Source organism: Erithacus rubecula (assembly GCF_903797595.1).
Source record: "Erithacus rubecula genome assembly, chromosome: 8".
Lineage (NCBI taxonomy): Eukaryota > Metazoa > Chordata > Aves > Passeriformes > Muscicapidae > Erithacus > Erithacus rubecula.
In genome coordinates, this window is record NC_136659.1 from 6,526,924 (window position 1) to 6,541,093 (window position 14,170).

General features: G+C 39.1%; 1 protein-coding gene across 1 annotated transcript in view; it reads left to right on the forward strand.

Moving 5' to 3' along the window:
• FAM171B (family with sequence similarity 171 member B) overlaps window positions 1–11,174 on the forward strand; it is a 32,681-nt gene extending 21,507 nt beyond the window's left edge. The window contains exons 4-8 of the mRNA XM_079311024.1: window positions 112–267; window positions 2,039–2,206; window positions 5,632–5,748; window positions 6,253–6,376; window positions 6,643–11,174. Of these exons, the coding sequence (XP_079167150.1) occupies window positions 112–267; window positions 2,039–2,206; window positions 5,632–5,748; window positions 6,253–6,376; window positions 6,643–7,978 (1,901 nt within the window). The 3' untranslated portion in view covers window positions 7,979–11,174. The remainder of the gene's footprint in view (window positions 1–111; window positions 268–2,038; window positions 2,207–5,631; window positions 5,749–6,252; window positions 6,377–6,642) is intronic.
• The last annotated feature ends 2,996 nt before the right edge of the window (window positions 11,175–14,170 follow it).

Here is a 14,170-nt window from a genome sequence, read left to right on the forward strand (position 1 = left end):
GATGATAAATGGGTGAAAACAAGTTGTTATGTTAAGTGGTTTTCTGAAGGGCAATAAAACCACTGTTTGTCTGTTTTACTGTGGCTAAGACAAAATATTACTCTTTTACAGATGCCAAATCTCAACCAAGTGTTCAGTTTCCAAAATCTTTACTAAAGCTTCCAACAAATCATATTGCAAATGTTACAGCCTATCTGACAGTGCCAGAGCAACTTTTGAAAGTGGACAGCTTTCTCCAAACAACTGGAATTATTCTGAATAAATCAGGTATGTGAATATGATGGTTAGGAATTCTTATAAAAAGAGATTGTAATATGATAATGCATATGAGTGCACAGTGTTTCAGAAAAACATGTGCCTCATTTAAGAGGGCCTGAAACCTGCTTCTGTTGTATTAGATCAGAAAACTTTATTCCACAGGAGTAAGGTATAAACACATTAGGTGAGTAATCAGTGTTAATCTGTTTTGGTCCATGCAGTATGAGAACATATCTTGCTGCACTGAAATGCAACTTCAGAGTCTACTTTTTACATTTTTATATATGTATATGTATGTATGTTCAGGATTTCATGAGACTGTGGAATTGGTTTAGTAAACACCTTAAAAATACAGTTATAGCCAGACTGTAAAGTAGGTGAACCTAAAGCAATCAGTGAAACAGGAGCAATTCACTTCAGCTGTGGAGTTTGTGCATTTTCACTGGTTCTAGGGTGTTACACCCAGCACTAAGATTGCATGGAGCCCTTGCGTGGCTCACAGTCATCTGGCAGAGCAAATTTGGGACCAAGTGGTCCCTGTGAGTACAGAGCACAGTTGTAACAATGTTTTCTGTGCATTTGTTTCACTGCAGAAGCACTAAGTGCCTTCCTGAGTTTTAACTCTGCTCTTATAACATTAGATTTTTTAGTATTTGTTATTCTATCAGATAGTTTTTTAATTTGCATAAGTAAGTCTTAATTTGCATTTGGTAGTTGCACTGTGTGCAGTTCCATCTTTCTTTTGTTCATTTCCTTCTATTCCCAGGGGATCTGAAGCCATGAGGCTCTTCAATTCATCGTGGTGCAGGAAGAGCACACTACATGGCTTATTTAAACTCATCATACTCTATTCTTTAATTTTCATTCCATTAAAAGCAGCATATATACTGATATTTTGACATAGATATTTTAAAATCTTTCTTGTCTGTATTTCACTCCTTTAAATGGAAGGCAGAAGGAAAGCTGCATCAGAGAATAAGCAGTGTTTATCCTCTTTGAGTTTTCCCTTCAATCTGTCTGGCATGTGTTTTAAATTATTCATATACCCCTAAAGGAATAGGCTTCCTTTTAGGGCAGGTGGAAGCTAATTGATATCTGATGTGCCAGAAGTTCTCTCACAACCAGCTTCTAACAGCCTGCAGATTTAACATTATTCTGCTACTTAGTAATTCTGTTTCAGCTTCTCTCACCATCCTGTCATACTGGGCATTCTGGAGCATTTGCAAACTGGTGAAAGGAAAACAAAGGAAAGAAAATTTCAGGCTGCTCTGTAAATGCAATATTTCCTCTGAGAGCTTTGGCAGGCCTCATGATTAACTATTCAGTTAATTCTGTCTGCCCAATTAGTAAATTAATCCTTACAGGAGAGGTTCTATATGTTTCAGTTTCATTCAATGTTATGTATATTGTGATGACACCAAAATGCTTGTATCATCTGTATTTCACATCACTTAGGTGTTTTGTAATCTGATTATCTGAGGGGAAAAACCCTTCCTTCTCCACCCAAAAAAAAAGTTTTACCTCATTGTTGATTCTACGGTCAGCATAGAACCTGGATGCTGCAAATCTGTTTCTCTTATAGCATTGATATAGAAATGGCTGTGTTTTGTTTTAGTCATAAGTTGATATAAGTTCAAAAGATAAGTAATGTTGGTTTTGTTTGACCAAGTTGATAACAGCTGAATGTGGATGAAGGCTTGCATTTAGTAGCTTAATTCTTAATTTATTTCTTTCTAAATAAACTGTGAATGGAGAATTAAAAGATATTTCTTGCCTTCAGGTTTCAAAAGCATGGAATTAACTCCTCTTGCTGCCATATGTGCAAATGTTCTTTTGACTGGGAAAGAACTGAACATAAATGGTCCCATTCAGGTTGTACTTCCTCTTCCCACAACTACTGTAAAATCAGGAGATGCTGTACCTGCCTGGACGTTTGATATGAAAATTGGTGAGTGGGTTATTTGTTATTTTGCCTTCTAGCACATGCCTGTAGGTTTGGACACATGGCACTGTTCTATGAGGTGATAGTCACTTTTTTAAATGGACTATCTTTAATGGTTCAAAGGTAGTCCCCTCCTTTCATTAGTTCAAAACGTTTTGGTAAAATTCATTAGCATTCCTCTTGCTTGCATTTAGTGTACTGTATTTTTATTTTCATGGGAGGCTGAGTGTTCACAGAACATATGTTTTAGGTGATGTTAAATTTCAAGGCTAGTAATTTTGTGAGTTCCTTCTTAAAAGAAGTCAAATCAGGACTGAAGATTTGGATGCTTTGTTTCCTAGAGTGTAGCTCTAAAGATCCTTTGATTCCAGAACTGGAATAGATATTGCTTCAGTTAACAAAAACAATTTAGAAAGTGAAATGAAGGGGAAATAAGAGTTATCTAAGGGAATGACATAGTTCTTCCAGTATGCAAATAGGAGGCTGGGGATTAGTCATTCTAAACCTTTTGTCATCCCTTCACATCTAATTTTAGTCAAGAGTGAGTAATGAGCTACGTAACCCATTTAGATGACCTGTATTAGGTGTGGGTGCATTAGTGTCCTGATTGTGGTAATTGCACCTCAGGTCACCATCACACTTCAGCTTGAAACATGCAAGTGAGTGAAGAGGTCACATCTTGCTCCTTATCAAGGCAAAAAGGTTTTATTCAGTGGTTGGAAGTACAGGAGAGGGACACCATCTATAACAAAGTGTTGTTTGCATGTTCAAGAAAGAAACTGATCACCCTTAATGAAAAAAAAAAAAACCTGAAGAGAATGGATTTGAACTAAGGATGTGCTAATAAAATTTGGCTAGGCTATCTTGTAGGGAAAAAGAAAATAGGATTAATTTTGGCATAGAAGATTAAGTCTGTCTATACACCTGGAAGACTTTAGATGGGTAATTGGTAGAAAGAGATGGCACTTTTCTTCAAAGAAAGGTTTTAGTCTGAGGTGGTAAAATATCACCCAGAGTTTAAATTTCTTACTGCCACAGCCACTTTTGCCAGCTCTTGTGCTCATCCTGTACTGAGCTGTTTTGCCTCCCTAAACAAAACTAAATCAACACTGTTGTTAAAAAAAAGGAGTTGACAGAACTGGAGCAGCACAGGATCAGGTTAGAATACAAACCAGTGTTTATGTAGGTGTTGAGGGTTCTGCTCAGCATCCCTACATAGGCATGTTGGCCTTGGGAGTAAAACAGGAGCAAGGAGCATGGCATGCTGATCCAAGCCTCAGTAAAACCAGTTGTTTTTACCTCTCCAATGGGATGTACTTAAAGGCAAGTTGTTTGTAATGCATGCTCTCTGAAGTTTACTGTTCCCATGGAGCCTTCACTGCTGCTTGCTGAGGAGAGGGAAAGGAGGATGGCAAAAAAGGACAGCAATTTTGGGGCAGAAATTAATTGTACTTTTTCTCCCATTTATTCCTCTTTTAACAGTAAAAATTTACAACCATATTCACTTTCTGGATGTTTATTCCTAAGTATGTTCCTTTTATTTTTTACATTTGATCTGACACACACAACATGAGTATTTTTCAAGGTAACTGAGTCATTGCAAGGCACATTTTAGTTAAGATTCTGGTGACTGAGGGCAGCTGAACACCTCAGCTCTGCAGCAGGCATTCCAGAGCATCCATAAGGAGCAGCAGGCCCCCATCTGAGCTGAATGCAGAGCTCCTGCTGCACTCAGTAATGAGGCTCTGGCCTCCCAGATGTCACATGCAGGATGTCCCCAGCAAGACACCAACACAAGTTTAAACTCTGAAGTCCTTGGGTAATGTGTTATGATGGTAGTCAGAGCTCCCATGTCAGCATTGATAGTGGCAAGGGAGCAGGTCTCTCTGTGATGTGGTGTGAGCTGACTCACATGCAGCAGGGAAAAAAGAAACTGCTTTCACAGTGTGCAGTGTTCCCAGGGCTTACTCCAAGTGGAGTAGTACTGAGACTGTTCCTGGAAAATGAGCTTTGGTAATTGTACTCCAGCTGCTGTAAATGCAGAATTTGCTCATCAATATTGAGTGTGGCTTCCTTCTTATGAAATATTTTTTGCTACATTAGTGCTAAAAGTACTTTGTGGATTTTAATAGAATTACAAAAACCAGAAAGCTTGCATTTGACATTAAATTGAGAATTAAATCATTCTGTTTTAATGTTGGTAAGCCAGAGAGAAAATGGACTTACTCATGAATCACATTTTAATATTTTTTCTTAATACAAAATATTTTCTATGGAGTATATTGGGGGAAGATGTAATTTGCTGAAAAAACCAGCAAGCATTGTGCAGTTTCTTATGGATTTGTTCAGTCAAGATAGAATTTCTGGAGATTCAAATTATTTTTATACAATGTTTTCTGGTGTTACTTCTGACTCAGGACAAGGTTTCTCAGGTGGCTGAGAAAGCACTTTCAGAGCTCTAGGTGATTGTTGCTGCCTTTCCCCTCAGCCAGCCATCACAAGCACCAGGAGAAGCTGCATGCCTTACTGCTAAATGATATTTTCTCTGTGTGGGTCTGTGCATGTAAGCATCTGTACCAGGTGTCCATCATCATCTTCACCTCCTGGTTGGGAGATATTTACTTTTCCTTTGCTGAAAGAAGTGTCCTGGAAAAAAATCAAATTGAAGTTCATATAACCTCCAGCTTACATGAGTTATACTGTTTTCATACTTTGATTATTGGTGTTTTAAAAAAAGCTTGTGGTTCTCTCTCTCAGTATTTGCAAGTTAAATATGTAAGGTTGGTTACATGAGGCTGCTTTCTGTCCTTAGAATTTCACAAATGGCCCACAATAAATGTGTTTAAGTAAGTTAAGTATAATTCTTTCCTTTGCATTGCCAAACAGATGGTGTGGAATCTGTGTCCTAACAATAGCACTTCCTTGGGCTAACTGAAGTGTTAAAGCCTCGGGGCAGGGAGGAGGAGGGAAGCATTCAAGACAAATATTGTTAATAAGATTAAAATGTTTCCCCACTAACTTCTGCTAGCTGATGTTAAACTTGTGTTCATGTGCAACAGTCACCTGTTCCCTCACTTTTTAGTCTTGGCCTTCTTGCATGCTGAAGGTCATATAATAGGCTTTTTCAATTTATTTATATGCATGTTTGTGAAAAACAGTTACTAATAGAAAATGAATCATATTACTTCTGGTAAATAATGTTGATGCTTTGTTTCAAAGTAAACAGCCACAGAGGGATATTTGCAATGAAATTGTCAGGAGAGGAAGTTTGCCTGTTCAGCTAAAACTGTATAATAAACAGTGGCTAGGTCACAAGTTTCAGTTTTTCCCATGGCCTTGGGTATTTTTGGTAATGGCCTAATTGCTGATGGTTTGAGGTATAGAAGAATCTTGCATGGCATGTGCAATGTTTTGTCCTTGTTTTCCCCCAGGTGCTTGGGTAAACCGTGGGCTAGGAATGGTGAAGGAAGTGGATGGTCAGTTAGTGTGGACATACACTGCTCAGCACTTGGGCTACTGGATAGCAGCTCCACTGCCTGGAACCAGAGGTATGGCAACAACTGGCCAAGCAATTGCTGGCAGTTTGATTGCTCCACTGAACAGCAGGAAAAGAGAAGTGACATGCAACTTCACCATCTGGATAACTTTTGTTTGATTCCTTACAGTGATTTTTCTTGCATGTTTTTTAAATTTGTATGAAGGAATCTATCAGAAAAAGTATGGCTAATTCCAAAACCAGACAGTGCTAAGTAGAAAATTTAGACCACTTTTCTAAGTTAGTTTGGACAATTAATACAAATAGAATTTGTCTGGAATTAAGCAGATGTCTTGGTAAGGCTTTAGTACTTGAGGTGAACCTGACATTATATTGTAACCTGTTTGTATATTTTCTAGTTTGCTGGAATAGCAAGGTGAAAAGGGAAGGATGAACGTAATGCCATTGGAACACAAAATCACTGGAAAAGTACCACTCAGTTTATTAGCTCTGCACATCAAGTGGAATCATTTGGTTTTAAGAACTAATGCTTGTCTGGTTTTGTTTGATAATCTAGAATCCATTATCAGTGCTGTTTCCAAGGACATAACAGCCTATCACACCATGTTCCTTACGGCCATATTGGGAGGAACTGTTGTCATCATCATTGGATTTTTTGCTATTCTTCTTTGTTACTGCAGGTAAGCAAATAAGTCCCAGTGACCTCATTATGAATTGAATTTGAGGTTGATAAAATAGTCTTTTGAGGTTAAGACTTGTTTTCTTAGCTAACTGTAATCTGTAGCCTTTTTTATTTTAATTACAGTTGTTATGGAACTTCGTTTTAAGATTGTCATATCAAATGAAACTACAATTTTTTAACCAAAGTCTAACCTTCATCTTTAGTAGTCAACAGTCCAGTATTTCCTAATATGCTCTGCAGTCACCTTGTTTCTCTTTTGCATAGGGATAAATGTCGACAGACACAAAAGAAGGAGAAAAACACAACCAAGTTGGAGGTCATAAAAAAAGACCAGACAACATCAACAACTCACATAAATCACATCAATGCTGTCAAAGGGTCCTTAAAGCTGGAGGACAAGTCTCAGTTATATACAACGAAGAGTTCTTCATACAGCCCTCAAAGAAGGCTGTCCATAGACACAGAAGATGGAAAATCACAAGACAATTTTAAAATCTACTCAGAGGATGCTTCTTATCAGTCATCCTGTCAGACTGGTCAGGCAGGAAATTCAGCCCATTCAGTGGAACCTAGTGCTGGAGTGAGGCTTTTACAGCAGCCCAAGCACAGTAACAGTACTATTCCCCAGGCTCCTAGGGATATTCCAGACCAGAACAGATACCTTTCACTGAAAGAGGAGATGTATGGGCTTACCCATATCCCAGAACATCTAATGCATATTTACAATCAGCCTATTGCTATTCTTCAAACCTCAGACCTTTTCCACTCCCCAGAACAGCTGCATCCTGCTAAATCAGCGACGTTGCCAAGGAAAGGGCAGTTGGTGTATGGCCCCATGATGGAACCCATGAGTCGTGACAGTTACATGCAAACACTCCCCAAAATGCCCATGCATTCCCATCCCCAGCCCTCTGCCTGCAGAGATGAGAACAGTGCCCTGGATGGTGAAGAGGGCTTACCTTCCCAAACATCCAACTGGAGCAGGTACACCAACAGCTTGCTGGAATCTGTCTCTGTTCCTGGGACACTGAATGAAGCAGTTGTAATGACTCCCTTTTCATCTGAACTTCAAGGGATTTCAGAACAAACATTGCTGGAACTCTCTAAAGGAAAACCATCTCCACATCCTCGAGCATGGTTTGTGTCCCTGGATGGAAAGCCAATTGCCCAAGTGAGGCATTCTTTCATAGATCTGAAAAAGGGCAAAAAAACTGAGAGTAATGATACCAGTCTGGACTCTGGTGTGGACATGAATGAGCATCATCCTAACAGGAAACTGGAGAGAGAGAAAACTTTCATTAAAAGTATGCCACATTCTAAGATTCTTTATTTGGAAGATCTGGATCTGAGCAGCAGTGAAAGTGGGACCACTGTTTGCACTCCAGAGGACCAGGCTGTAAGACACATTATGGAAGGAGGGAACGGGCGAGTCCTAGAACAGCGTGATGAGGAAGGACTAAGGAAAAAATCTCTACCAGGAAGTCATGAATCTGGTATCCCTTCTGCTAAAAAAAGGGATAGACCACCTCTCATGAAAAGAGATAGCAAAACCAACATCTGGAAGAAAAGAGAGGAGAGGCCACTTATTCCCATAAATTAAAACACAATGTGCTTTGTGCTGTTGCTCTCCCTGCTGGTTGTTGATCTCTTGCCTGCTTCTGTAATTCTGCAGTGTTGGGTTTACATGGGAAATGTTGTTTTCTAGTATCAAGAAAAGTTTCATTTTTTAATGTACCCATTGAGTTACCAAACTTCAGCTGGGCAATTGATATTCCATGTGAATTTAAAACAGGGAAATGCTACTATTCAGCTTTTCCAGTTCCTAATTTTACTGGCAGTATGGGGAAGGCCCACATTTTACTTAGCCTGTCATTTGTGGACACACCTTTGGGAATGCACAATGAGAAATGTAGGCACGTGATTTAATTTTTTTGTACTTGTAGCTCATGCAATGGTAGCCTAGTTAAAAGCCATTCCTCAGCCTTGTTCTTAATCAACCTGACCATCTGTACAGCATTTTATATGTGAACTTTTCTAGGGATCTCTTACTACTTTGTACAGTGTGAAATGGGTCCTGTGCACCAGCAGATGAGCTCTGCTGGATTTATCAGCAGAGCTCTATAGCATTGCTTCCCTCCCTGTGTGCCCATCCACGTGCAATTCCATGCAACACTGGGGGAAGGGGAAGGGTACAAGTGTGGCTACTGCAGTTCATGGTCCCTGTTATCATAACATGTTGCCCATCTGCTTTGTTTGAACTGCTTTGTTATTGTCTGTGGATGTTGAGGACTGACATCAGCTATGAAGGGTCCACATCCAGCAGAAAGGGACTGGTTCTGGTAGCATTTGAAGCTGCAGCTGCTCCTGATCCCAGTGTCTTCTTTTGGCTTCTTTGTCAGTGAACATCTTCTCTTCTGCATGCTGTTGGGCCAGCCTTGAATCTCTGCATATTTATAAGTGAGAGTTTGGCCCATGATGAAGTGTGCAAGATTAGACAAATTACGCCTTGGAAATAGTTTCTTGAGCAGGAAAGCTTGGCTGTAGCTTTTTATTTTATGTTTGAAACAGTGGGTGATCATCTGAGGTTTATGTGCCTACATTTTGCCAGCCTGAGCTGCTTTTGTCTAGGTTTGCAGAGGAGTTAAACAGGCTTTAAAAGTTGGGGAGGGGAGGGTTATGAGCATGAGACAGCAGATTACAAAATTTGGTCTATAATGCAATATAAATACTACTTATGACTCATCTTAGAGTTAAATTTACCAAAAGTCATGAATGCATGAATTGTAACTAAGATATGTATAGAGGAAGGAAAGGCCATCAGGATATTCTTTAATTTTAATGTTCATCTTGTCAAAGCGATAATTTCAACTTTGGCTAACAGAAAAATGGATGCATCTCTTAATGTGCTTCATATAGTAAACAGAATGTATTTCTGTGGCTTTGAGGCTGTTTCCCTGGTGAAATAAGTTCCAGCATTTTGGCTTTGGTAGTTTGATTATAAATCATCCTAAAAAGGCTTTATAAATATTTCCCTTAGAGCTTGGTTAAGGTTCTGTACCAAGATCCAAACATGCAATGCCTATGTTTGATTTGTGATGTGAGTGGTGCTTGGTTGCCTGCCCTGTAGTACACTCAAGAGTTGGGAAGTATCCTATACTGGGCTTCTGGGAATATTTACTCAGGAAATATTACTGTGAAAATTGTCTGTTGTGTTGGGATTGTCAAGTGTCTGGTGCTGTTTCTAGAAGAATATGGAAGGTAACCAGGATGGTACCAGCAATGCATCAGTCCAAATTGAGCATTTGCTTCATGAACAGAATGCTCCAATTAAGTTCACAGGTGTGAAAGTGCAAATTATGTTTGAGATAGGTGTGTGTGTGTGTGTGTGTGTGTGTGTGGTGGGTTGACCTTGCCTGGATGCCAGGTGCCCATCAAACTGCTCTATTGCTCTCCTTTCCCAGCTGGACAGGGGAGAGAAAATAAGATGGAAAACAACTCCTAGATTGAGATAATGCAGTTTGCTAAGGCAAAAACAAAAGTCTGTGTGTGCGCAAAGAAGAAAAAATACAGGTTTGTTCTCTACTTCTTGTCAGCAAGCAGGGCTTCAACACCTGTAGTGATTGTTCCAGAAGGCAAACCTTGTAAATAACAAATGCCCCCACTTCCTCCTCCTTTCCTTAGCTTTTATATATGAGCTGACCTCGCATGGTACAGAATACCCCTTTGGGTAATTTGGATCAGCTGGCTTAGTTGTCCCCTGCCAGGATCTGGCCCACCCCCAGCCTGCTGATTGGCAGGAAATGTTGAGAGTGAGCACTGATGCTGTGCCAGCCCTGCCCAGCAGTAGCCAAAACACTGGTGTGTTACCAGCACCTTTCCAGCTCCCAGTGCAAAGCACAGTGCTGGGAAGGCAGCTATGGGAAATGAGCTCCAGCTCAGCCACACCCAGTATCCACAAGCATCACATCACAGGTGGGAATCTCCTCCCCTCCTCCCCCTCCTTCAGCACTGACCTTGGTGTCTGCAGAGTTGTTCCTCTCACATGTTCTCACCCTGCTCTTCTCTGGCCACAATTACATCTGCACAGTAACTTTTTCCCTTCTCAAATCTGTTATCACAGAGGTGTTACCTTAATTTTTGATTGGCACAGCCTTGGTCAGCAGCAGTTCTGTCCTGGAGCTGCTGGCATTGGCTCTGCTGGACATTGGGGAAGCTTCTGGCAGCTTCTCAGAGAAGCCACCCCTGTAGAGCCCACAGTATCAAAACCTGGCCACCCAAACCCAGTGCACGTGGTGAAGCAGCTGTCTCCCTGCAACCCCTGGAGTGCAGATACCCACTTACAGCCTTGAGGATGCCTGACAGAGGCTGGGAGCCCGTGGCAAACCTGTGCTGCAGCAAACTCCTGGCAGGAGCTGTGGAGAGAAGAGCCCATGCTGCAGCAGGTTTCCTGGGGGGACTTTTGGGGGATGCTGCTGGAGGCAGGCTGTGCCTGAAGGACTGCACCCTGTGAAGAGTGAGCCACATTGGAGCAGTTTGTGGAGAACTGTTGCCTGGAGAGGTTCATGGGGAACAGCCTCCTGTGAGAGGGACCCTGTGCTGGAGCAGGAGAAGGACTTCTGTCCTTGAGCAGTGACAGAAACCACGAGTGATGAACTGACCCATTCCTGTCTCCCTGTGTCACTGCTGAGAGGAAGTAGAGCTGGGAAAGAGGGAGGGGTGGGAGGAAGACGTTTCTAAGATTTATTTTATTGTCCTGCTCTGGTTGTGTCAGTAATAAAATCAGTTAATATCCCCAAGGTGAGTGAGCGAGTCTGTTTTGCCTGTGACAGTATTCAGTGAGTGATCTCTCCCAGTCCTTTTCTCAGTTCATGAATTTTCCATTGTATTTTCTCTCCTCTGTCCACTTTGTGCAAGGGGTTGGTAAGAGTGGCTTTGGTGGGTGCCTGTAATTAAATTGGCCTAAAGGACCCAAAAGAGGTTTAATTATGATTCACCTATTTCAGATGTGAAGATGGCTTGTCATATTAGCATGTCTTTGGTTCTCTTTCTAGGTAACAGGTATTTTGTTGTCCAATGCCAAATACATTTTCACAAAACTTTTTAATGTACAGTTCTACTGGATTTTTTCTAAGTGTAGATATTGATAATTTCATCCTTTGCTTTGTTGTCTACATTAGTAGCAATCAATTTATACATGCACATTTCTTCTAAAAGCTGCTCTTGAGGTTCAATATTGCCCTGTTTGCAGAGTTGCACTGGTTGTGAAGGCTCCCTTTTCAAAAAGAGATTATTATACATTCTGTTGAACATATTAGAAAATCCCTGACACAAGCTTTTGAGGAGTTCATATTAAGTTCATATGTCTTTACTTGAAATTTTGTTCACCTACAGTAATATTTCAGACTTTTAAAGTGCATTTTTCATTGTATATACCAAAAAGACCTGATTTCTCAAACTTACTTGTATCATCAAAAAATACAGACTACTGTAAATGGCTTTATTTATTGAGTTCAAATGAAACAAGTTTGCTTCTCCATTATTCTCATTCTCCCAAGAGTAGGTCAAAGAAAAAAGATTAGAAATCCATCTCTAAAATTATTATGATTTATATTCATAAAGAATATTTCAAAATATATTATCTCAGTCTTTACATTCCAGCTGTATGTTGGAATTTATGCAGTGGAAAAATTGTATTGCCTGCTAGAGATTAGAATTCTTTTTGGTTTTAGATCATTAAAAAAAGGAATTTGACTATGCTGAGTGCTAAAAATTTTAATTCCACAAAAAATTCTACATGATGTGTAATGTGGAGAAGAGAGAATGTCACAGTGAAATTTGTTTTGGTAGTCAAACTAATGGTTTTCTATATTTCTATGATTTCAACATATGAATTTATAGGAATCACTGAATTTATTTTTTAAGATTATTTTTTTCCTGTTGGCTCTTTGTGGCATTAACAGACTGTTAAAATGCTGTTGCTAGAATTAGGATTATACAAAAATTAGCAAGGATTCGTGGCACCCAGCTCTTGGAAAGGCTGGGGAAACATTCAGAGGTTTTGACTTCTTTGAATCTGAAGGTTGCTTACCTTGAGAATAAGAAATGGACCATGTCTGTGAGTCCCTTCTAAGGAGAGAAGATGAGTAGGGAAAATTGGAAAGGATACAGCTTCTTTCTGATGCAAGTTCTCAAACTGATGTGTTTGTGCTTTGGTGGAATCAGTTCTTTCTGAAGAACACAAATGTTTGCAAGACTTATGTCTCAGTTCTTCACAAGGCAATTCTTGAGCTGTGTCAGCTTTTGCAAGAAAAGCCCTTATTTATGTACATATAGTTTTAAATGCAAGCTCAGTGACAGTAAATTTTAGATTGGTAACAAATGCTAGATATTATAGACGAAAAAAAAAGGTGGGGGAGTCAACTTAAAAATCACATTTCATTAATAGAAAAAAAAGTCTTTATAGTTTGGTAAGAAAACAGAACTCTGGTATTACAAACCTGAAAGTAAAAATTATGTGTTAATTAGGGCCATTATTTACCACTACAAAGCTAGAAATGTAGCACCAAAAATAATCCAGGATGTAGGAATGTTTAGTTGTCTCCTTTGTTTTTATGCAGTAATTTGTACCAAAGAGGATGAAATGAACGGGCACCAGTATAAATTCTTGTTAGTTAAAAAGTTTCATAATGCTGCAAATGAAAAGGCAGTGCACTACATCTGTTGTCTAGGAAAACCTGGAGGTAAATTAGCCTGCTGAAGTGCCTTTCTCTTTCATCAGACTTATTTTATCAGTGGGACACCTGACTATCTGAAAAGCACATTATGGTTTTTTCTTTCTGTTAGCCAAAAACCCCCTGAATTCATACAATTATGTAGCTTTTATAATATTTTAAAAGGCAGATCTAGTGTTTTTTATGTTGGAATACCAACTTCTGCATGTTGATGATGATGTAATTGTTGTAAAACCTGGTTTTAGTATTTTATGTTTGAAAAGAAATTTAAGAAATATATCTTTAACAATCCTAACAGTGTCTTTTAAAAGTGTGCATATGGGATCTGATTCAAGTGAAAGCATCTTGAAGTCACTGGATTTATAGGTATGAAACTGACTGGGATATTAACTTCAAAAATAAAATTAATATATGTTTTTATATCAACACTATTATAATGATAGTAGTCCTTTTTTCAGCTGCTAACTTTGCTTGCCAGTAGCAGCAGAAAGTGTATGGAGATGGGTACATAATTCTTATTTCTAGAACTGATTTTTTATCTCAATTTGGAGTCTGACCTGCATTGCTTTTTAATTTGTTTTTTAATTTATTTTTAATTTTTTTAAAATTCAGTGGTATTATGAAAACACAGTACTATACCTATGGAGTTAAAGATGAGCATACTTTTATAGTAATTTGTACTAATTTGTGCCACATTTCTAATAGTAGGCAGCTACATTTGTTTTAAAGAATTTATATGAAAGGTGGTTTAAATGACTTGAATCTGAGCTTCATTTTCTTTTAAAAGCAGTATTCATTGTGTTCTTAAAAAAAAAAATTCAAAACAACTTCAGGTTTTTTGAAAAAGGCAAAACTGTCATTTCTTGTGCTAGCACTCTCAGCCTGAAAACTCTTTTACCAAATGAATTTTTTCACTCAGTTTTAGGACTTACTGAACATTCCTCCCTAGAACACCCTGGTACTTTTTTCCCCAGTCAATTGATTCAGTTCCTTGGCAGTGCTTGTTGCACTTCAGTCCACGTTAGAACAGTACTCTATTTCCATGTCACTGTGTAGAAAGG